Here is a 25,190-nt window from a genome sequence, read left to right as displayed (position 1 = left end):
AAAAAACCTCAGAAGTCAAATGTTATCAAAAGATTTCTGTAATGTTTGGGATTGCAGGAGAAGACCAAAACTGCACAATTGGCCCACCAGAGGTACCACATATGTATTTGCATTTGCTTTATTTAGCTGACAAATGTCCCAGACTCTCTGGACTGCAGGTTCAACAATACTCTCCTTGAGATACCTCACAGTGTGGATGGACACAAAATTGCTGCATTCAAACTACAGTGAGCTCAGTGTGGCAATTCAGCATTTGGTCCTGAGTCTCCTCTTTACAGTAGGTGTGCTCAGCCCTTGCATCGGGAGCTGTCAGAGCATTAAACTCCTGTTCTGTCTCAATACCAGTTGATCCAGAATGGATGGAAAACAGGAATGTTTTGTTCATCATTGCATCAGTTCCACTAGTTCCACTGTCAGCTTTTTTTTGAGGAGAAACGATTGCGCTCAGCTTTTTTTTGCTTTTTTTTCCCCCCCAAGTTCTTGGAAGGAAGCTGTTTATTCAGGTTGTCCAACACGGGGCAGTCTCAATACCCAGAGAGAAACCTTCCCCTTGAAAGTAATCAGCAAGGCTGTCCTACGTCTCCAAACCCACAGCCGCCCGCATCCTTCTGTGTCCCACCTGTCTTTGCCATGAGACACCTTTCAGAGAGCTGGAAGGGAGGAGCCCCCTGCTCCGGGCAGATGCACGTGTGGGCCAGCCCAAGGCACAAAGGAAGAGCAGATAAGGGTAGATGGATGGTTTAGGAGTTCACATACTGGGTTGCTGACCATCACAGGGAGAAATGAAAGACATGATTTGTGGGTTGCTATTGCCCTACCACATTGATCCACTACTGCTCTTCTATTAGTGCCAATTTAAAGCACCGTGGGGAATGCAACAGTTCACCAGAATGGGAAAGATCACGGTAAAGACCGTGAGACAGTCATCATCGCCATCTTTTTCACAGAAGAATGGCAAAAGGATCGCCCTCATGTAAAGAAGCTGTATTAACTACACGCCTGACCTCCGGAGGAGGCTGGACTAGGTGGTTTACGGCAATCCTTTTGGTTATGTATTTCTGCAGCTGTCCCCAGGACTGTTATCAGTGACAGTGACTCTGTTGACAAGCAGAAACGCCTGCCTCCATCCTTCCTGAACAAAAAAAATCCCCACATCTCCAGCGCCAAATCTTCCATAGAGAAAGGCATTCCCAACACGCCTCAAAATCCCAGCTGCTTGATAACGCCGCCAGGTTTTCACGATTCATAGTGCGCAAAGCACTCAACCAGTAACCGAATCACTGCGCGGCACCGATCGGAGCGCCCAGAGAGCTCAGCCAAGGACAGAGGCACTGCGCGGCACCGATCGGAGCGCCCAGAGAGCTCAGCCGGGGACAGTCACCGCGCGGCACCCGCGCCGCTTCGGGCCTGCCCAGCTGCCTCGTTCGCTCCGCCTCCCGCAGCCCCGGGACTGAGGCGCTTACTCCGGGACCGTGAATGCGCACCCCGGGGCCGTCCGGGGAGACGGCAGGACGGAGAGCGGCCGGGGCGCGGTAAGGCAGGAGCGCCGGGAGTGGGGGCAGCGGGAGGGGGCCGCGCTGCCGCGCCGAAACCGAAAGCACCGCGGCGACCCTGCCGAGCGAAGGCGCCGCTGCGGGTCCGAGTGGCGGTGCCCGGGGGCTGCCGGGCTGCGGGGCGAGATGGCCCGGCGGGGGTGCGGCGCTACATCCCCCCCATCCCGCCCCACCGAGGAGGGTCTCCTGGGCACGGGGGAGCGGTGCGTACGGGAGGAGGCGGGCGCGGCGGCAGGAAGCCGCCGGGAGGAGAAGGGTGACATGGCAAGTCAACCAACAAGGAACTAGGCCGGAGCAGCCCCGCGTTAGGGCTTCCCGGCGCCGCGGCTGCGGCGGGGCCGCGCTGGGGCTGAGCGGGAGCGCCCGGCAGCGGCTGCAGGCGCCCGTCTCTGACAGCCACGGCCCGACGCGGCGCCGCAGCCGAGACAGCCTGCCCCGATTCCGTACGGAATGCACACCTTTGTGACCAGAACCGACTGTGACACCTTTGCACGGGTGCAGGCCACTGCACAGACCCCATCCTTTCCTCTTCCCACGCTGCCCCTGCTCGTGTGAAAACTTGTGTTGCATAACACCTTTGTTTCCCTTGTATCGGTTTCTCCTTCCCACGTGATCCTTTCTGTAACATGATGAAGATCTGACACAGGTATTTTCTTTGGTATTTCCAAAAGGAAAATAGAAAAAAAAAATATCATTCCTTAGTGAAAAGATGCATCAGCTGAAAAACCGGAGCAGAAGGGAAAGGTTTAGATGAAGTGGGTTATGACAGTTACAGCAGCAGATCTGAGATGCCCTGACAGCTTTTGAAACATCATTCACACATGCAGTATTTTTGTCATCAGCTGTAAGCAACCCTTCTATTTCTCATGTTACTCATTTGGGAATACCAGCTTTGGCTTCTCTTCTGTATTCCTTTCCGTTACTGACTGATAACACAGTGGCCACGATTTTTGGCACTTGTAAATGTGCTAATCTCCAATTAAAGTTTGTAGCACCTCTGAAGAACTTATGTGCTGTGAGCATCATTAGACTACAAAGGCTGCAAGAAATGTTTTTTCATATTACTGTGCTAATGTGCTCAGCACTCCTCCTTAACTGTGCAGGCCCCATCAGATCTGCATCAGATCAGTTACAAATCATTAGAACTGAGGAAAGCACTTTTGAACAGTGATTAGGGAATATGACCCAATGACCTAATGTCCAGGGTGTGACTGTTGTGAATTTATATGCCCTTTAGGAGTTAGAGGAGAGGACGTAACCATGGTGTTAAAAAGAAAAATGCCACAAACCCACTTATTGCACTTCTGTCCTTCTCTAAGGAACACCAGTCATACTGGTGGACAAAAATCCCTCTCTTTGAGAAACCAGTATTCCAAATTTTCATAGTACATGCTGGCACTTGGTAAACATGAACCCACCCTAATACAAATGTTCAGAGTAGTATATGAAAAAACCTGCTTTGTAATTAATCAAATATACAGATGAGGGCTACTTCACAGAACATAAATTAACCGCTAGAAGTATGCATAGCTTCTCTAAGGGTAGGCTAAATCAAACTACAAAATTTCTGTTCTCTTAACCACAGATACATAAAGTATGAACTGGTGTGTCCTAAGTACTGACGATACACATAAATTACCCCGTATCAATAAGAAGCAGTAAGGTTGGAATGAACCTGAGTGTTTGAGCTTCCGTCCTTGATTTTTTATCGTCTGACATTTCAAGGTATCCTAAGCCAATATCTCATGTTAAATAGTATACCAGAATAAGCAGTCTTTGCTTTAAAGCCTGGCTAGAGATTGTTTTCCTGTGATAGTCATTCTACAAAACAGAAACTTTGGGTTTGAAATAAGTCATTAGATCTTAGAGAGCTTCTATTCAGGGTACCTCATCACTTAATAAGAACAGCAAAAAAAGTAGGAGCATCCTACCATGCCCAAGGAGGAAGGTTCCCTCCCACCTCATAAGAAAATTCCATCTTCTTGAATGTTATCCAGCTCACTCCAGCAGATACAATGTGATTTTAGATAATTATGATGTTACTTCTTTTGAATTTCCAAGACTTCTGGTTATAGTGACTACATGCGGCTTGGTAGGAACAGGTAATTAACAATGTAAACAGGAACAAGGTTCTGTATTGTTGCAGCTTTGGGCAGAGCTGTTCTTTGTCAGGTTATATGGTATTGAATGCCAGTCCCAAGCTATCAGTGGTATTAATGCAACTTTAGAGATTCACCATTCAAAAATACACATCTACTTTGCATTCACAAGAAAAGCACATGGAAGTCTTATAACTACTAGCTAGATGCATAATTGCTGTTAGCATGGAAAAATTAACATACATAAGTGACTTCAAACCAATTCTTGAAAGGGAGACCCGGACAAAGAAGCAAGATGTTAGTTTATGCCACTTTTGACTCTCATGACTGAATTAAGGCCCTTGTACATGTGATATCCACCCCATCTGCACAAAAGTGTGTAGTACCACCCCAAGAAATCCAGAGAACCATCACCAGAAACTTTCAGGGAGATAAAATCTCAGCTATGAAAGCAGCAATGACACTGCTATGAGTCATTTGTTGCCTACTATTTGATAGGCTGTTAAGGAATTAAAACAAAAAACCGAAACCAACCCAAAACAAAAAACAAACCAAAAAAAAACAAAGAAAAAAACCCAGCTACCACAACAAACAAAACACAAGAAAAATTTCCTCTAATCATTTTTAGGTGTAGCAGGACTTACCTTCTTACTAAGTGAATACAGCCATATCTGCAGTCTAGTGCTCATAATGCAGGCTAGCACTGCAGCAAAACAAAGCCTGCATCCTTTTGAAGTCAGGAAAGCCAAAGCAGACAAGTCTGAAGAGGGGACACTGCTCTGGATGTAGAGAGGTTGTTCCCTATCTGTACCACAGCAGCCCCTAGAGTCTCTATGTGTACTTTGAAGAGAAAGAAAGCTGTTGCTCTAACTCTTCTACAGGCGCAATTTATTTATTTTTTAAAAATTAAATCTACTCTTCCCTGTTTTGACTTGTCAGTATTGAACTGATCAGACCATTGCCAGCTCAGCACTGAAACATCTCTCTTCCCTCAGATACCTACTTTCCACACACTAGCTCCTTAGTTCCCAGGCTTCCCAAAGAGGCTGTGGTAATGAGGCAGTCAAAATTAGGCTGCAGCTGGTGTTCACAACAACATTAAGCAATCTTTTCAATTAGAGATTTGATGATACAGGTGCACAGTAGTTTACAGGAGCTAGCAGTCATTTGTTGGTCTGGAAAAACTTGGGAGTCCCTTTGCTACATTATTTAGAGCTCTTAGTTACTCCAAGGAGCCAATCTGCTGTTGCTGATAGTGGCACTTAGAGGCGGTGCCTTTCTTCCAGCTCTGTCTGTGTCGTTGTTATCCAAGATGAGTGGAAAATGAACAGCCCTGCCAGTCTCTTGGACTTTGTCTTTTCTCAGCAAACTCTTTCTTTACCTGATGTAAGGTGCTTAAGTTAAAAACTTAGTGAGGGGGAAAAAAAGCAGAGCTTGCTGGCATGTGCTGAAGGCAGGGGCTGGCCTGGGAAACATATTAGACAAGAGAATACCACAGCTTTATCAAAGGATTAACATAATTCTGGTTTCTGCTGGTGTTTACTTACCTATTACTTATCTATTATTTACTTATTTTGTAGGATCCCCCAAACTCTCTTTTTGTCTTGATGCATGTAGGAGTTACTACAAGCTTTCACAATGTCTTTGTTCCTCTTCTTTAACGGGCAGAAGAGAAGTTGCCATACATATTGTTTCCTAGCACTTGTCTCCTTGAGTTCATGTGCAAATAAGTTTCCCATAGAAGCTGAGTCCTTCATTTCACCCTCCAGAGGAACCTTTTATTTGGTTGTTTGGTTTAAGCTTTAAGCAAAACCTTTAGAGCTAGGTTTGCAAAGATGCCTAAAAGGTAGCTTTAGAATTGTATAAGAATCTGAGCACCTAACAGGCCCATGTTCAGGCAATTCAGAAAACAAGATACCTATCAGAATCATTAGGCACTACCTGCCTTTGGGATTGTGGCTCTTGATTTTTCTGGGGTTTGGATTTTGCACATATGAAGTGTAGGAACAGTACTGATCTACTGCATATTGTATGGCTAAAAACTATTTATCAACAGCACTTTGAGATCCTCAGGTGAAGAAATGGTTTTACATCAACTGAATATAACTGTAGTGGGTTGACAGGATAAATCATTGTGATTCTGTGAGAACCACAGCGTTTTTGGTTTCCAACTGAGCATTCATAAGGGTCGTGAGAGTTTATGTTTCTGTCCCACTCCTTAAATGTATACTTATTTAGTGGAACAGCTAAATGCTTTTAATGACATTTCTTTTTCCTCCTTTATACTACAGGTCCAGAAGCACAAGGGCTACAAACCCCAAATTGATTTTGTTTTAATTGCTAAGCCACAAAGACTGCAGCCATGTCTCTGGAAGACATCCACATGAACACCAAGGATTTGCTTGAACAAAAACAATTAGATGCTGGAGGATTTGGAACAATTTCTTTATGCTTTCACAAGAAACATGGATATGTAGTATTAAAAAAAGTGTATACAGGACCGCAGCGCACTGAGTAAGTTACAGATCTCAGTTCTGATTTTTATTTCAGTTAGTCTAAGTCCTCTAAATTCAACTAAGATAAACCTAAATAGAGTGTAATAACTTTGGGTCTTTGGATTCTGGAGATGTGTATGTGCGGGAAATAAGACAATGCTAACAGCTGTCCTGCAAATTTTACTTTTTTCCCCTTTTAAGACAACTTTTTTAGTTTTAACTCATTGTTCCAGTGGAGTTCCTGGTTTTTGTTACAGGGTGAGCACTATCATGAATTGTTAAGAATCAAAAGGATTCTTGCACACTTATGGAAATGCAGGAACTCAGTGGCCACACAGTATCTTCAAACTTGCAGATATGTTTTCAATGAAATTATCCAACTGTAGATGTCCACTAGGAACACACATAAACTATCAGCAGGACTCCAACACCATGTGTGTTAATACCAGGAATGTAACTCCCCCTCCCTTGAAAAAGAGCAGAGTGAGCCAAGCCCACTGATATAATTCAAAGATTGAATTAACTGTTGATTTCGGTGGATTCAGGTCACATTGCAGCTCTACTACCTGACAGCCATAACAATACTAAAACTCTCCCATGAGTCATCCACTAGAGAGAGACAAAATTCTGTGTTTTTTTTACTTTGGGTTATGATAAATAAATTAACTGAGTTTTTATTTTGCTGATGGAACACAAATTAAGATATTCTAGTAGTTTGTAGCCTGCAATGACCGTTTGAGATGACCACAGGTAAAATGGACAAGCCTGCCAAATGTATTTTTGGGTTTGTGTTTTCATCTTCTCACTACGCAGGCTCATAATTTTGTTATTTCTTAAAATATTGAACCGAAAGTCTTTATTAAATTTTTTAACTGAGCCTAATGCAAACAAAACAACCAGTTTCTTCTCTAGAAATGTGGATGAACACGGATGGAGAAAGCAATTTCCTTTTAAGTCAGAGGGTAGGAAAGCATTAGCAAGCAGTTTAGTTTCAAGATTTTCTTACATCCTTTTGTCTGATGACTAGAACAGGAACAATAATAAAAATACCACCCCTTCTATTCATTATGTAATGGATACTATTCTTTTTTAAGACCCTTAGTGAGCTCCCAGCTATGTACCTGTGATTATTGATGGGTTGTACTGAGGCCCAAGTAAAGAGGTAGGCTCTGAATTCATCCTAAACCAGTAATTGTTAGTAAATGCTGTAATCATTTAGTGTGTGTGTGGTTCCCTTGTAATAAATCCATTTTGAACAAGAAGCCCTTTGGAAACAAGAACTCTATAAGTTTCCTGTACAAGAAGTAGTGGAGTGGATCTTGATCCTCCTTGTTCCAAGGCTCTTTCCAAGCCCTGCCCAGATCTCACCCCAGTTTAAAGATTTGGGCATCCATAGGTACTGACAAGAAGAATGCTTATGCAATTTCTGAAAAGCAGGCCTTAATCAGGTTGAGCAGACAGTCTCTGTGTAAGGCATTTGAGCAGAATCTTAGAGAATATAACCTGGCGTGAACAAAGCTGTATCAATTCAAAATCAGCTGAAGGTATGGTTAATTTTGCAGGGGCTCTAGGAATGGTGACATTTTTTGGCCATGGTTTTCATCATTAATCAGTAGGATTTTCATCCCTTTGTTCTCTCTAGGCTGGCACCTAAATTCAGGGTAATTTCTGTTTCACAGGTACAACATTTCCCTTCTTGAAGAAGGCAGGATTATGCGCAGACTGCAGCATGACCGTGTAGTAAAACTTCTGGGTGTCATTTTGGAAGACGGAAACTACTCACTTGTGATGGAGTATGTGGACCGGGGGAACATGATGAAAGTGCTACAGAATGTGAGCAGTCAATTACTTCCATCCCTTAGGGCTGATGAGCTGCTTGAAAGGGACAGGATGTTACTGCCAGAGAATGGAGTCTTTCTTTTTTTGCTTTTTGTATTAAAAAGCCAGTGGCAGCACTGCCTTCTCTAGAGACAGCAGAAAATGACAATGGCTTTCCTGTGCATCATAGAGGAGCAGACCAATTACAGATTAAAAAGTTACAGAAGTGTCTGTTGAGATATATGGAGAATTTGCTAAATATGTAGCAAATATTTGTAAATACGGAGTGACTCTAAAATTACTAATGCCAAAATTTTGATCCAAGAAGGACCTTAGAACCATAGAATATTCCTAGTTGGAAGGGACCTTGAAAGATCATCAAGTCCAACTTGCACAGTACACCCCCAAAAAACACAAGCACCCTCTGGGTGAAGAACCTCTTCCTAATATCCAACCTAAACATCGCCTAATCCAGCTTCATGCCATTCCAACAGGCCCTATCACTGACCACCAGAGAGAAGAGATCAGTGCCAGTCCCTCCACTTCCCATCATGAGGAAGCTGTAGACCATGATGAGGTCTTCCCTCAGTCTCCTCCAGGCTGAACAGACCAAGTGACCTCAGCCCCTCCTCATATGGCTTCCCCCCAGATTCTTCACCATCTTTGTGCCTTCCTTTGGACACTCTCTAGTGGTTTTATATCCCTCTTAAATTGTGGCCAAAACTTCACACAGTATTCAAGGTGAGGCCACACCAGTATGGAGTAGAGTGGGACAATCACCTCCCTCAACCTGTTGGCGATGCAGGTTTTTCTTACCATAGCTTAAGCAGAGGTATTCTTGGGACTGAGGAGCTTTTTTTAAAGACTGAGTTTTAATTTGATTGTTGTAGTTGCATTTTTTAATAGATGGCACTTCTTGTTATTTCTTTTAGCTCTCACTACCTTTGTCAGTGAGAGGGCGTTTCGTGCTGGAGATCACAGAAGGAATGCTTTATCTGCATGAGCAAGGCTTTGTACACAAAGACCTAAAACCAGAAAACATCCTTGTGGACAAAGACTTCCACATTAAGGTACTTGTTAGAATGCGAATGGAGAAGGCTGGTGATTTGGGTTGAAGAACCCATTTCAGCCATGCTGGTTAGAGTTCCTAATGTGGTAGGACTGGTAGATTACTGCCTTTGTAGTTTAGCGAGCTAACACTAAGAGAGTGTTAGCCCTGGATCGCTGAATTGTGGTGGCCTATACAACCTCTGAGTCTGAGATTTGCACCGTACTCCCCCAGTTGTGGGAAAAAAAAAAAAAAAGGCATTAAAAAAATATATTGTTGAGAATTAATGAGCTATAAATAACAACTAGAAAGATAAAACCAAATGTTAATACAGAGTTTGAAACAAAATAGAACATTTTATGGATAATGTCTTTTGTCCTTTATTGCTGTAATTTCTCCTCCTGCCTTCACCTCTTTCCTTCTTTTGCCTGTTATCTTTTCCTCTTTTGTATCCCTCTTTTCCCTTAGTCATCATTTTAAAATGACATCCAGGAGCTACAAAAAAAACTGCATCAGGACACTACTTCAAAGAATGGTTTATAAGCCTATTCCAAAGCCCTTCTATTAACTTTAGTGGGGTTTTGGATCAAGACACATAGATATAGAGGCTATTGCGGAATAAACCTGAGGGGAATTTGCAGCAGTCCTCATCAAATATCATGTCTCTGGTCAAGGTGAGTTGTTGAAATAATCACCCCATTACAGTTTGAAACTACAGAATAAATTTCTGTGAAGAGAGCTCTGTCATTTTCTACTTCTCACACATAAATTAGTGAGAAGTTCTTTCACAAGGTTAATATAGTGGCAAGTGAAGTATGAGCACCTTGCAGATAAGAATTATAAATTTATTTATTTTCCAAAAATAAAAACCCCATAATGATCTGCTTTAAATGTAAATTGTATGAGGGGTTGGGTTTTGGCTTGCTTATATGGACAGGACCAAACTAGGCTATCATCATATTTCATGACAAACTGATCTGGAGCCCAGGATCAAATTTAGAATCAGATGAGACTTCCTTAAGCATCTTGATCAAAAGTATAACTTAAGGCAGCTGTTGTATGATCTGCTTGAATGTGTCTAACATTGATAATTAGAAAGGGAAATAGTTGTTCCAGGAAATTGTAAATGTAGAAAGATTTATGTCATATCCTTCTCTATCCCTAGACCTCCTCTCACTTGCAGACATGAAGCTGGACTCCTACTTCCTCAGCAGAAGGTCGCCTACATTTTCCTCTGAATATACAATCTCTAAATGTAGCCCAAGGCTTCAGAAATTCAAGAGGAGCAATAAGCTAGTTAGAGGCAATAAGAGAGAAAAGTGAGTTACAAGTGAGGCAAGATGTCACCTTACTTTTATCTGAAGTAATTGGGTTACACAACTCTGTTTGACAGCTGCCTGTGGCCAAGAGAGACAGGCCCATTTTCTTTCAGTTTTCCTCTCCTATTGACCTCCTGTTCCCTTGTGTTAGCACTGGTGCTAATCTGAACACCGTGCCTTGATTTAGGAAGCCAAACCAGCAGATTACCATTTACCTTGTTGGCAGTGCTACCCTTCTGTTGGGGAGCACTTGGTTCAGCAATCTGCTTGACTGCCTTGCACTGGGTCTTCCCAGGTAAGTGTCAGTGCTGGAACAAGAGGAGCAGAGGGAGCACATAAAAGGAGAAAGGAGGGAAGGATTACTTTCTTCACCAGCAACCATTAGTCTAGTTGCAAAACTGAACATTAAAGTTTCAGTAATGTCACATTGTCAAGCACACAGTACCCAGGTATCTCTGCTTTAACTTTTTCCATGCTATTCTTTTCCATGCCTCCTTGGTATACATATCACATCATTTTAGATCCTCCTCTTCTCCTTTTCTGAAGTAAGATCTAAGGAGGTTGAGTTAAATGGAATCTAAATGGAAAGGGCAGTGAGGGAGGAGGCACATCTGCCTATCTCATAGATTCTTCTCATATGAATCTTCTGTTCTTCCATGAGTGCTGCCAGCAGACCACAAACATGATTGTCAATATGAGTGAAACCAAATTTCTTCTATCCTCGCATTGTGCAAGTATTCCACAATCAATAATAGAAGTTCAGCCTAATGGCTCGCAATTGGCAGTGATACCTTATTTAGGACAAAAACCAAACCAAACAAACAAAAACAAGAAAAAAAAAATCAAATAGTTTGTTTCCGTTTCTTTAGTTGTATTTTTTCAATATTTAATTTTTAGATAAGTTACTAGATTACTATTAAGTCTTGATAAAATTGAGCACTGCATGCAATACTTCTTTATCTCCTCTTCATTAGAGCACTAGCTCTGATGTGTCTCATTTTTCAGATTGCAGATCTCGGAGTTGCCTCCTTTAAGAGCTGGAGCAGGCTGACCCAAGAAGAAACTCTCCGGCAGAAGCAAATCAAAAGCACTTGCCAGAACAATGCTGGGACTCTTTTCTATATGGCCCCGGAGCATTTACGCTGTGTTAACGCAAAACCAGTGGAGAAATCAGATGTTTACAGCTTTGGCATTGTGATCTGGGCAATTTTTGCTAACAAAGAGCCATACGAAAGTACGCTACTTCTCAAAGGATGCTATCAGAAAAATAAGTTACAAATATTAAGCAATTCACATTATAAAATTAAGATTAGTAGATTGAATAATCCGTGGCCTAGAATAGCACCGGTTTGGCACCTCATGGCCAGTGACAGGAATTAGTTGCATCATTCCTGAGTTCTTAGCATGGACAAGAACATCTGAAAGAAATGCAGCCACGAGCTGAATCTACTCACATCTACATGGTGTGGGCACAAACCAGACTTGGTGCCAGAAATTCGGCAAACCTCAGGTGGGCCAGGATGGAAACTTTGACAGACACTGTTTCCTGAGGTGGACTAGTTACACGTGGAAATGGGAATGATCCCGCAGTCAGTAACCGATTCTCAGCTGCGTGGTGCTGATTTCTCAACGTGCACCAGTGGGCTTATGTAGAACAATAGGAGCCAACTGTGCAATTCCAGAGTAACATGTTTATAATTTTGATTGGATTTTTTGCTAATTAAGTGGCTAAATGTTGCCTGTGTGGCCATCTTTGTGTTCATATGTAGTGCAGAGCTGATGCACCTGAGATGCAGGTTCTAGAGAGCTACATCTGTCACCCTTACACTGCACATGTCTCACATACAAAAGTAAATCCATTCATCTTAAAATAATTCTCTAATCCATGGAAATCAGGGCAGTGGATTCAAATTCACTAGTATGAAAGATTTGTAGCTGTAACCTGGACATCTTTGAAATCATATTTTACATATCCACAAACACACAGGGAGCCACTTCATTGTTTCTTTTACCTATGGAAAGGTATCAAAATCCACGAGCAGAACCTGATGGGAAATTTTATTTTTCAGATGGTATAAATGAAGCCCAGATTTGCTTTGGCATCATAAATGGAAACAGACCAGACTTAAAGGAGATCACTGGTAAATGTCCAGTGGAAATTATTGACTTAATGAAGCAATGCTGGGATGAAGAGTCAGAGAAACGCCCAACCTTTGCAGGTAAGGCATTACTTTGGGATTCGTTTTTGTTTGTGTCCGTTGATACTTTATAATGCAGCAAAACAAACCTGAGTATTTTCCTCTTGAAATAAGGTGGGGGGTTTTTTGAAAACTGAAATAGCAATTCACATATTCTGTAAAGCGTGCTCTCTGTACTATGACCAAAAATGGGATCTGATCCAGCATTTACAGGTTTGAGAAATTCTAGTAAGACTTTATACCTGATAATTTCTCTTCAGCATAGTATAATCTTACTGCTGAAACCTACAGAAAAACTAACATCAAGTGATACAGTAGATCTTGACCATGACTGGATCCTATTCAAAATATTCTAGATTCAAAAGCTGTCCTAGTTATTCTTCCATAAGCAATTCAACTGACTTTGACTAGCTAATAATCTTTTCATATGGTCAGATGCCAAAACACTTCCAATCAGTAGAAGTCTTGGCTGAATGGTCTGGGAAGGAGACTAAGAGCATTCAGCAAATAAGTCAAAATTCTATATCTCGTTGTCTCTTCTTTCTGCCTCAATATAGAGTGCCAATAAAAAAAAAAACCCAAACCACCCCAACCCACAGAGAAGACCCCAACATATAACAGGAAACTGAGGTTTGTATTTAGACAGGGGCATCAACAGCTTCATATACAGCAGGCATGTACTTAAATACTCAGAGGAAATTTGTATACCAGAAGGAACCCACCTATTATCTCCATATTTAACATACATAATCTACTGCTAATAGATTAATCTTATGCTTGTATTGGGTCTTAGCTCCTGATTTTCCCATATGCAAGTCAAGATGCTCTCAGCTACAGATCATAGACAGAGATTTCACTCTAAAAAGCAATACAACAACAACAAATCCCTAGAAGTCATCCTGTTCTTGCTACTGCTTTAAGATTAAACGTACCATGTGAGTGAATTCCAAATGTATATATAACTTTCCTGTTTCTGACTTCATAGAAGTCTTTGTTCAATCTTTATCCATCAAGATCATTAACAGTACAAGTCACTTTTCTTTCCATTGAAAACCACTTTCATTTAGTTCTTTACTTTTTGCAGAAATCAGTGAAATATACAAGCCATTTTACTATGAAAATCTAGGAAAAACTATTGAAGAAGACCTGAAGAATTTAAAAGTGAGTAGCTTTCTAAGCATTTTAAGGTGTCAGTTCCCCACATTGCCTCTTCCCAACCCCAATTATGGTCAGATTCTGCCACTTCAAGACTGATCATGCTTGACTGACATGATTTCCTTCTGTGATAAAATGGCTGGATTTGTGAACAAGGGGAGAGCAGTGCATGTCATTTATCTCAACCTTAGGAAGGTTTTCAAGACTCTCTCCCAAAATACTCCTGTATCAAAGTTCAGACGTTACTGTCTGGATGAGCAGATGAAAACAGGTTGGATGGCAAGTCCCAGAGGAGAGCAGTTGATGGGTCCTACTTCACCTGCAGGCCAGGAGCAGCTGCAGTAGTGCAGGTGTCTGGGACCTTCCCTTCAGTGACCTGACAGAAGCGACAGAGCACACATAAGGTGTGCACGTGACACCAAACTAGAAGTACCAGTCAATACAGTCACAAGGACAAGGCTCGTAGCTGCAGGCTGGAGGAATGTGGCAGCAGAAACCTTGTGAAATTCAGAAAGGACAGGTAGAACATGTTGCACCTCGGATTAAATAACCTCTGGCTTCAGTGCCAACCAGGGCCTGCCCAGCCAGGGAGCAGCACTGCTGAGAAGGTGGTGAGCAGTGACCTGGGCACCAGCCACAGCCTGCCTGGCACCAGCAGTGTCACAGGCACTAGATCTGCTCAGCACTTGTTAGTCCTGCCATAGGAGATGTGCCTGTTTAAGCCCAGACATGCAATGGCTTTGGGGGACATAAACCAATAGCAACCTGCCCCTATGTGTGAGGAGTTTATTGAGAAGACAAAGCCAAGTTCTTCACAGCGGCGCATCGTGTGAGGACTAGAGAAAAAAGACAAATACAGAAATAAGAGAGACTCAAACTGGATGTAAGAGGGAAACAAAAAACCCCAAAACTTTTCCCTCTGTGGACAGCAGAGCAGTGGCACAAGTTACCTGAAGAGGTTGTCCAGTCACCTCATCAGAGGTTTTCAAACCCAACTGCACGAAGCTCTGAGCTACCAACTCTGATTTCATAAGCAACTGTGTTTTGAGCAGGAGGTGGCCTGAGGATTCCTCCAAGGTCTATTTCCACCTGAGTGACACACTGATTCTATGATGATACTTTGCAAAAGCTCCTCATATATCCATTAAGTCTCACTCATGAAATAAAATGTTATTCCTAGCAATTCAAAAGTGGCAGAATCTGATTTAAAGTAACTTTGTAAATTTTTGGTAATTTTTGCCCTGCCTTCAGGCAGTGTCTAAGGAGTCTCAGCCTGCTTGAGACCAGGAAGCTATAGCACAGCAATATCAACAGGTAAAAGTTAAATTCAGATAGTTTTCCTGAGCGTCCAAATTGGTTTCTCTTACTTTTCTGGCTGTAAGTTTAAAAATTATGATAAAAAGAATAATTTCCTGACTGAAAATAAGAACTTCTTGAACAACTGGGCTGATAATGGAACCTTTTTATCATAGCTTTTATGAATTTAATCACTTGACTATACAGACTTCACTCACAGACAATACAGACAGTATTTTTAACTAAGAAAAAAAAACAAACCAAACTTCCTTGTGAAACCATTCTTTCACAATTTTTTTTTAAAGTGCTTCCTTCTCACCAAGTTTTCAATTGTGGAAATGAAATTTACTCATTTCATGTGATGTTTACAAAGCACCAGTAACTGTTCAAAAAAGCAACAGAGTTTTGCAAAATGAAATTGATGAAACAGATTTCTTGGACTGATTTGATCAAACTCCCAATGTGAACTGTATATATGTCCAATATATGATAGCAGTCCCAAATCAGGACCATGGCCAATTTTACTAGGTGCATTAGCTTTCTGCAGATGCACCTCTGAAACCATAGGGACAAAATGACTATTTAGAAAATGGGCTGCGAGTTTATTACTTTCTCAGGAAGGAAAGCACCCATTACAATCAGGGCACAGACTGTGAGTAGTGGATCCAAGCCAAGTCACTTATGTGAATTACTAGTACAGCTTCAGTAGCAACATGAGTTAGAGGATTTGGGCATAACCTCCCTGCCACCTCCCCAGCAATCATGGAAGCCTCCTAACTAAAAGGATCACAGAATGGTTGAGGTTGAAAGAGACCAGAAGTCATTTGGTCCAACCCTCCTGTTCAAACAATTCCATCGCTCAAACTCTAAGGACCTATGGTTGTAATGTGTGCTAGAAATTCACCTTTTGCTTTTGGAAGGAAGTTGATTTTTTGGTAAGAGATAGATAGGAATTGTTGATTTTTAATCTATGAAAGTACTTCTTGGGTTTAATTAATTAAAAAAAACCCACACAAACTCTACTTTTGGAAATTATGAGTAAGCAGCACTTCAGATGAAGTTAAGAAATAATTTTTCCAGGTTAAAAAAAAAAATTACTTTCAGCAAAGCCTAGTAATGAGAACATCAAAAGAGTAGAACAGGAATAGACTTTGCCTTCACTCTGGTGAAGTGAGGATGAGGGTTATAGAAAGGAAATTGGACTGCTTCTTTTTGAAAATTTCCTCTAAACTCCTCGTTCCTACTATCTTCATAAAAGTCAATGTGTCTATACCTGAATGTTCATTATTTCTCACCTCTTCTTCCCTGTTGATGAATGAACTTACTAAATACAGATGCACAGAACAGGATGCATGTTTGCTACCTTTACCTCAGCAGCATCCCCTCACTGCGATTGGTTGCCAAAAGTCTGGCTATTAAATGGAAGTCAGACAATCCAGAGCCACTCTGGATTCAGCTCAAACTCATGGAAGCAAGGCTATTGTTTGGCCAACCCAGAGTATTATATACTGCGGTTGCATTGCAGTCCTCCCTCCCTTCATTGAAGAAAAGATTTTGCCCACCTGTAGCAAAGCAATGGGTATTTTCTATCAGGCTGTGCTCTCCTCAAGAGTATGGGATTTTTTCCCAGAGACACAGAATCTGTTCATCCAGGTTACTTCACAGTGAAGCTGTGCTGTTTCCTATTCTACAGGTTTCCTATTCTACTCCCTTTGGTTAAGCTTTTGCCTATAATTTGATCATTTGTTCCTTCCCACATGCAGAAAATGTGGCCTGAGTCAAATGAACTTCTGAATAGGATGGAATCCCTTCAAATAGATGCTGTACCAGAAGATACCAGCACTGGTCAAGTAGGTAAGCCACTAGCACGTAATTATTCTGTGTATTTTGCCAAAGATAAAATTGTGTACAAAGCAAGTAACCTTACCATTAAGGGTTACTAAGAGACTCAATTATTCAGCATCTCAGAAAGAATTGTAATCACTGAGATGTTGTTTGCTCCCAGAAGTCACACTTACTACTTCAAATTTTCTATCATCTACAGTTCAAACCCATCTCCTTTTACACTCTTCTGCTTTCCTCTTCCATGCCAAAAATTTTGTTTAACATTAAGCTTTTCAATGGTCACTTTGATAATTACTTTTCATACTTGATCTTTCCTCTCATCTTTTTAATCATGCCAACTGCTTGGTTTGCAGGCTTTAATTTCATTAAGACATTTCTTTCCCCTCTCCATCCTTTCTTATGAATGATCTGAATATGACCAGGATACATAATTGTAAAGTATTCCTTTGTTTATGACCTCGCTCTCTAAGGAATCTGAGGAACACTAGTAGATAGTTTTTTCTCTCCTTTCCCTCATACTTCCATCAAATCTTAGATGAGTTGCATGTTTTGTGATTTTATAGAGCTGGCTCTCTAAAACGTGATGATAGAGTTTTGTAGTAGTGTATCTGGAATTTTCTTACAAAGTTTCTTAATGTCAAGGGACACAGGATCTTATTTGCAACACTGATTTACAAGAAATAATAAAAAAACCCAGTAGAAATAAACTGCTGCCAAGTTAAATCACATCACTTGAAAGACACGATTAAATTAATAATGTTGAACTGTAACATGCAACTAATAAATCTTCCCCAAAGCTAGGTTTGCCACAACTGTTCCTCAGTAGAACTGATGGACTTAGGGCAACCTCTCTGCTGTATTCTTAAGTGAGTGTAGTTGCATTTCCTGAGCAGAAAGAATCATGTATGACTGCTGCAGATTGCAGAAGCTCTCATGTTTTAAGTACAAAAGACTTTGTTGTGAATCTCCACTGCAGAAAGATGCCATCTTGACAGCCTGTCAGAGGCAGGGCTTTTTTCCTCTAGTCAATGGGCATTACTCAGACAGTGGCAGTGAAAGGCATCCCACAGGATCTGTTCATACATCTCAAGCTTGCCCTGGAGAACAGATGCCATACAGTTTATGCTAATACTGAATTACTAAGAGCTGTCACTTTGGATGGGGTTATTTCTGTATCAGCCATTCCTCCCACTCCCTCTCTAGCAGTGGTAGCAAAACAAGCAGAGCAAGTCAGACTGAAGGTGTACTAATATACAGCCATCCAAAGGAACTTGTTTTGGTCCTGCCTAGTGTGGGCTGAAGTAATGTAATTTGTGGGGGAAAAAGCCCTCAGTTCACAGGCATTATCTGAGCTAAATAGAAGTACATACATACACTTTATTCCAGTTTTACGGTGCTCTGTAAGTGTCCCTTGCTTCAAGCAATGTACGATATTTTCTAGAAAAGTGTGACACTTTCAGAACCTTAGGAAAGCATGTGTAGTCCTACCTTTAAAAATATTAGTACAAGTAGTAACAAGCAGATTTTTATGTTTCTTGTTTAGCCTTGTAATGCTACAGCATCATACATATTGTAACTCCATCTAGTTCAATACTGAAGTAGAGCTTCCTTTGATACTGAGCATTAGTTTGAAAAATGTAGATGACACAAACTATTTTATCTGGTAGACATTGCTTGCAAAATCGCATTCTTTGGGACCAGAGTATTCATCACTAAATACTCATACAGGATACTTTACATCATCATTTTTAAATATTATTTTAATGACAAATTATTTTTGCTGTATGAAGTTACACCTATTATTACAGTGGTGTTATTTTCCATCCTGTTACACTTCAGTTTTGCACTGATTAAAGTCCAGTTAATGCCAGTAGAGACACACCAGTAAATCAGACCCTGCAAGTGCTTTCAGGAATGTTTGTTTCAATGGTTGAAAACTTGGTATCAATATAAGCAGAGTATGCAGTGAATTCTTACACTACTTGAGTGAGATTTTGACACTGATAGCTTAAGCAAACCTGTACTTCCTAGATAAAAATCTGTTCTACTTGTCAGTAAAGCCGTATTTTATTTTATAGAATGTCTTATGCTGGAAGTAATGTTTTATTTAAACCTTTTAGTATACCATAACAATAAAGCAGGTTAATAGATTTTAGTATCATTGCAACAAGTTAAATACTTGCATTTGAAATGTTTTCAAACATTTAATGTTCCTCCCTTCAGATCAGCCTAATTCTCTACATAGCTCTCAAGGTCCCATGACCAGCCAGGTTAATGAAGCCCTGTTTGCTGCCTCCCCTGAGAATCAGCCTGTTGAGAGCTGTGAGACCTCATTTGGACCTGCTGATAATCTGGAAAAAAAACTTCAGCATGAATACAACTACCACGCATTTGGGAGCCGGATGGATAAAGCAGTTCCATCTGTTGCATACAGCCCTGAAATGATAGAGGAGGAAAGGAGACGGAGAGTTTCCTGCGATCCGTTTGCAAAGCCATCTCCTACTTCTCAACGGAGTGAACTGTATCCAAGAGCTGAAAAAACAGCATCAAACACTAATCCATATTTCTGGGCAAGCATTGATCCAAATTTCTGGCCACGGGCAGCTGCAACAACACCAAAACGGGGAAATGTAGATGTTTTTTATGGGCCATACCCCAACAGTCTTCCAACAGGAAACCCAGAGGATGCCTATGGATTGGGTTCAGCCAGTAACTTTAGCCTAAGTAAACCTCCTGTGCCAGAATCTGGACAAAACCTGCAGTCACCGACCAACGTAAATTGGTATTCAAAGAATTCAGACACAGATACAGGTGAGATTCCTCTTTCCCCAACACCTATCTTTCTGAAAACACACTTTTCCACTATTCAGTGAAGTGGTCAGGAGAGTTTTGTAGCTCATGGAACAACCTGCTTTTTGCAGGTCTCTACAGGCTGATCTGTAATATAGCAAGGATGAATTTATTTCATTAAGTTCTCTTTGTTTACTCAAAGTTAAAACACTCTAGCTTAGACTTCACTATGCTGCTTTCACTGATGTCAGGCTGTCAATTTCAAATGAACCATTTCTAAAGCATCAGTGTAAGAGAACAGCACGAGACCCAACACGTGACTCTTCAGCTACCAGCCAAGGAAGAGCAGACAGCAAGTACTGCTAAAGCAGCTCCCAAAACCAGGAGCTGCTACCAGTCATTCTAGGAAAGCTGAGGAGAACATTGACTCTCAAAACCATAACATTCATACCATAGGTTCTGCTCGTGCAGAAACAACATTTGCAGCATTTCAGAAAACAGATGGGTATTTTGTAACTTGATTTGCAGCAAGCTGAGAGACTCCTGAACAGAGGGCGCCAGCAAGGAGCTAAGGCTCATAACTGGTGTCTCCAGAGAGCTCTGCCTGGTGCTGGGGAGAGCTGTTGGTGTTTGCTGGTAAGCCATGGAGTAGAAAGGTATAGAGAATATTGGGCATTGACAAAACATAAATAAGTGGTAACTAGAGACCTACAAGATAGAACTTTGAGGAACTAGAGATGGCATGAGATGTCTGCTCCTACTCTTGGATATTTTTAGCATGGTGTTATTTTCCAGGTCATCTCACAAGAAAATCAAAGATCCCTGGCTTTTTACAGGCAGAACGCCAGAATAGTGTTATTCTGTTAAATTATTTATGCAGAGGCTGTGATTAGTTGTTTATGTGAGTTTATTTACTGAAATGAATCCGAGGGCTGGCATGTCAGAAGGCAGGCATTAGAATTGGCAACATCACTCCTAAAGGAAAACCTTCTGTTCGAAAAAAATAAAGAAAGCAGTTATTATAGGAAGGCTGTGTGAAGCAGTGTAGCAGATACCAGACTGAGGTACACAAGAGCTGCATTTCAGCTCCTCACTGACTTGTTGGGTGACTGTAACCCAGCTGCTCTTGCTGCCCCAGTATGAGTTGCTCATCTGTGAGCATTCAAAAACTCACACTTGGGAGTTTGGAATTTGCCAGTTTGAATACTTGATACAAAGCAGCTCAGTCTGTAACTGCAGTGTGCTGTGATTCCACACTGCCAGATATTCCTACACCCACATGAAAGTCCATTGTCCTCACTGAGATCCAAAGATGGTTAAGGCTATTAGTAACTGAGCAAAACCACAATAAGATCATTGCTTAAACTAGAGTTATTCAAGGAGACACAACCCTGCTAATTAAAAAGCTTCTCATCTCTGTACTTAAGAGCACTGTATACTCACACTGTTACAAATATTAAGGACAATGTTAAGGACATCTACTTTTCTATTTATATAATGCTTTTGACATTTCTTGGGGTTTTTTCCTCTTTGTACAGGTAATAGGGATTCCACTTCTTTCACAAGGGGAACATTTGCATACTATCCTAGTGCACCCAGAGTAAGCCCAGGTAAGTGCTGTGGCCTTCATCTGCCCTGGTAGCCAACAGGCTATGCATTGCATCCTGGCCAGTAAAGCAAAAAACTTCAGGAACTTGAAATAATTTACGTTATTGCTTAATACCTCTAACCACAGCTGAAGTTTTCAGTACCAGAATGTAAAACTAATTCTCTAGCAGGACCTAAACACACCATTAAATGTGTATTTGATAAATCAAGGACAACATATTCTTTTATGTAAGAACTTCTAAAATATGAGAGCATTGCAAGATCTCCTGTACACCTGAACTAGTCACTTCCTTAGATTAAACTTCAAGTTGCTGTCACTCTGCCCAGCTCTTGAACACACACACACACATTTGGGACACTTTGTCCTATCTTGCTTTAGATTTTAATACAAATTTCTAGCTGCAGGCTTCATGGGCTTTCATTGGGGCACAGGTTCTACTGGCTTGAATCCCTAAAATCATGTAATGTCCTTCAGGAGCTGTTAATATATGCTCCTTTCAAGTTGTGTTGCTTGGGGCACTCGAATTCTTTAATTACCCTTTCAAAGGCTTGTCCAGTTTCTAAGTGGTCTACACTGCAAAGAAAACTTGAAAGAGCAGGTATCTGTCTTTTTGACTCTGCATCCCTTAAATGATGACCCAAACCTGACAAGCTGCAAAGTGTAAAGGCTTGGGAAAGGAGACTCATAAGCATAGTAAGTTTTACTGTTAATACTGTAATATTGACAAAGTATTTGTATACATTTTCATATCTTATGCTAAATTCATTTTGTTACCAGATAACATAGCAAACATGAAGCTTCTTTATATTTTTAACTACAAATACGAACATATTTCCTGAGTCCTCTGGCTCTTTAAAAAAAAAAAAAAAGGATACAGGAATCAAAATGTTATGAGTAGAAGTTAAAATGTTATGAGACATGATAAAATGCATTCCTTTTTTACAACTTCAACAATCTAATCGTGCATACTTAAAATATTTCTGACTTGCAGTCTCAGGTTAGCATATATTAAGTGCACTTAGATTTTCACACTTCACATTGCAATTGAGTGTTTAACAAGGATGTTTGTACATCTAATCATGATTTCAGGTGATTAAATACAGAGCTTGGTGTATCATTTTAAGTATCTGTACTTCAATTTTAGACCCAGGTTATGAGATTCACCATTTAAACTAGGTTTAGAATGTTTAGTGGATGATTATCCAAGCAGAGTTCAGAAAACACTGTCCAGAGAACAGAAAACTGACATGACCTAACATGAATAGTGACTTAGTTTCACACTACATGTGGAAATCAAACAGTAAGAAAAAGATCAAATTATGTGTTTAACTAACCATATCTTAGGAGCAACATGAAATGATTTGCTGTAGTCTCACAGAACTTAGAAGTCATAACTGTAAACCCGAACTTACAGCTATGAAAAGTAAAGCTGAGAGGAAGAAGTGAGGCTTTAAGATAAAACGAAAAGAGCATTCGAGTCAAGGCTGACCTCCTGAAGCTGTTAGGCAGCAGAAAGCAAGACTGCTACTATGCATTCCCAAGGCACAGAGAACATTATTCACAGTCTAGTAACTGTCAGCTTGGTTGTGGCACTCTGTCATAAAATAGACTGGGCTTTCACTAAAGTACATTTGTGTCACACTGCATAGTGAAAATACTCTCAGCACAGTTGCCAGTAAATGGGTATTTCTACATCCAGTGCAATGAATATCACTTCCCTTACTAGTAGAACTGCTTCCTCCTTATGCTACTTCTTGAGATTTGAACCTTATGCTGATATTTGTAAATTTGTGTTAAAGTTCCTTATACAGAAGATTCAATCAAGTACAACATAAGTAACAGCTCTGGAATTCAAATTGGATCCTACAATCACATGAAGATTGATGAGCACAATCAGCATGTCAGCACTTGTCCTGTTGCTATGGAAGCAATTTATACACAGTATGAAGCAAGGGGTATATTTGGTAAGAGAAATATCTCCCTAGTTTTCATGTATTCACCCCATATAATTATCTGAGAATCATTTGGTTTGGAACGTATGAAACACTCAAACTGGTAGAAGCAAGGTCAGAATTGGAGAGCCTCACCTGACTTCTAGTTTAAATTACAGAATATCCTGAGCTGGAAGGGACCCATGCAGATCATAGAGTCCAGTGCCTGACATGACACAGGGAAAACTAAAAGTTAAACCATATATTCAAGAGCCACAACAACTTCATTCCAGTAGAAGTTGGAAGATTTTGAAATGTAATTTATTTTCATTGGTCAATACTGAATTAAACTATCCTTGTGTATTCCTCAGTAAATAAATCATTTGTGTCTCAGAATATAAAACATGTACAACTCTTTAGGAACTCTTGGAAGGGTTTTTTCAATCTTGCAGGTTTAAGTAACAACTTATGATAGCTTCAGATCAAAGAGCAAGTCCAGCAACTGATCTGTGAATACACATGTTCTGACTGGACATTTTTTGCCCGCCATCACTGGGTTATGCTGCCTCCATGAAATCCACTTCTGATTGCATCACTAAGATTCTGTCTCCATATACTACCAATAAATAGTTGGGGGAGGACAGGAGAGAGAGTGAAAGGAGCAGAAAAACTGTTGAATTATGCCATTTTCTTACACTCTTCTTCTTTTTGCAGACAATACTACTGTCCTGACACAAAAACATTTGAATCTAGTGAGAGAAAATCTGGCTAAGCAGTGGAAGCACTGTGCTCGGAAACTGGGCTTTGGTGATCCCGAGATTGATGAAATTGATCATGACTATGAACGAGATGGACTAAAAGAGAAAGTTTACCAAATGCTGCTCAAGTGGGTAATGAGGGAAGGCTCCAAAGGTGCTACAGTTGGAAAACTTGCCAAGGCCCTCTTTGGCTGCCAAAGACTGGATCTCCTTACTAGTTTGATGCAAATCCAAGAAGAATAAGTTTACTGAGAACAGACCTTCCGGAGTTCTCCTTTTTGCACAAACTTTTGGAACATATTTTTTCCACCAACCAGTTCTCAGTGGTTGAGAACTCCAATAAATCAAAAATATTTGGTCTTCCAAAGGATAAAAAAAAAAAAGCATCTTCCTTCCGAACATAACGATTGTCCAAAGATGACAACAATAAAATGCAAGACAAATGTCAATTGAAGGAGAATGTATTACACAAAATTTCTACATTATAATCTTTAAACATGTTGGTACTCTTCTTCAGTTCTGAACAAATAAGTAATAATATGTGAAGATTGACCTACTCCTTGAAAAACTTGTATAGAAGCCAAAATCAACTCTTACGTTTTGCCGGAAGTGCCAATACTTATCATGCCAGTATTGTGTGACTGGTATAAGTCAACAATATTTTCAAATCTTTTTATAATTTTTATTAAATATAGATGTCTAAAATTATGCAGAACAGCAGCATAAATAAAAGCAAAACCTATTTCTGGCTTTAAAAGTCTACAATTGATATTTTATAGGTTAATGTTGCATTATATTTTTACATTGTTTGGTAGAAAAGATTTTACAGGGTAAGAGTCTCATCTGCTTTATGAAATAGTGAAAAAATAAGTTCAATCAGTATGCAATCCAAAGTAAAAACTCAGGAATACAAGAGTTTTGGGAAGGGAAAGGTGCCTTATTACGTCTTGACGGAAGACCCATTCTCCTACTCGCTCTGGGGGCTCAGAGTGTCACTACTTTCTGAATCCCTCAGGCTGCATTTATATTAGTAGATTAAATGTGCCTGGGAATGTTATTGGGTGCTGAGGTTAAACTGACATGCTGCAGCCTGCTGCCAGGAAAACAAATTCTTTAAACCTCAAGAATGTTGTGCAAAGACTATTTCACAGTGCTCAGGTTGTTTTTGGGGAACATTGAAACAGCTCTGTAGTGTAGGTGATGGTATCCCAGTGCCTGGAAACGTTCCTTCTCACTCTGACTTCCTAATATTGACATAATCTCAGTGTGTAGTATC

General features: G+C 40.6%; 1 protein-coding gene across 2 annotated transcripts; it reads left to right on the top strand.

The window, feature by feature from the left end:
• The first annotated feature begins 1,214 nt into the window (after nucleotides 1-1,214).
• RIPK1 (receptor interacting serine/threonine kinase 1) lies at nucleotides 1,215-24,671 on the top strand. 2 transcript variants are annotated; one of them, XM_039548647.1, is made up of 12 exons: nucleotides 1,215-1,532; nucleotides 5,944-6,166; nucleotides 7,827-7,980; nucleotides 8,898-9,035; nucleotides 11,338-11,566; nucleotides 12,402-12,551; nucleotides 13,615-13,691; nucleotides 16,745-16,835; nucleotides 19,050-19,637; nucleotides 21,155-21,226; nucleotides 23,025-23,189; nucleotides 23,871-24,671. In XM_039548647.1, exons 2-12 carry the CDS (start codon nucleotides 6,015-6,017, stop codon nucleotides 24,155-24,157), a joined length of 2,103 nt encoding a protein of 700 aa, XP_039404581.1. In that variant the 5' UTR covers nucleotides 1,215-1,532; nucleotides 5,944-6,014; the 3' UTR covers nucleotides 24,158-24,671. The 2 variants fall into 2 exon arrangements, with proteins under 2 accessions (XP_039404581.1, XP_039404582.1); XM_039548648.1 differs by lacking the exons at nucleotides 1,215-1,532; nucleotides 5,944-6,166; nucleotides 7,827-7,980 and adding an exon at nucleotides 9,482-9,687 and having other exon boundaries at nucleotides 8,947-9,035.
• The last annotated feature ends 519 nt before the right edge of the window (nucleotides 24,672-25,190 follow it).

The sequence above is a fragment of the Corvus cornix genome, chromosome 2 (genome assembly GCF_000738735.6).
Source record: "Corvus cornix cornix isolate S_Up_H32 chromosome 2, ASM73873v5, whole genome shotgun sequence".
NCBI lineage: Eukaryota > Metazoa > Chordata > Aves > Passeriformes > Corvidae > Corvus > Corvus cornix.
Note: the sequence above shows the minus strand (reverse complement) of the source record. Positions and strands in the feature narration are given on the sequence as shown.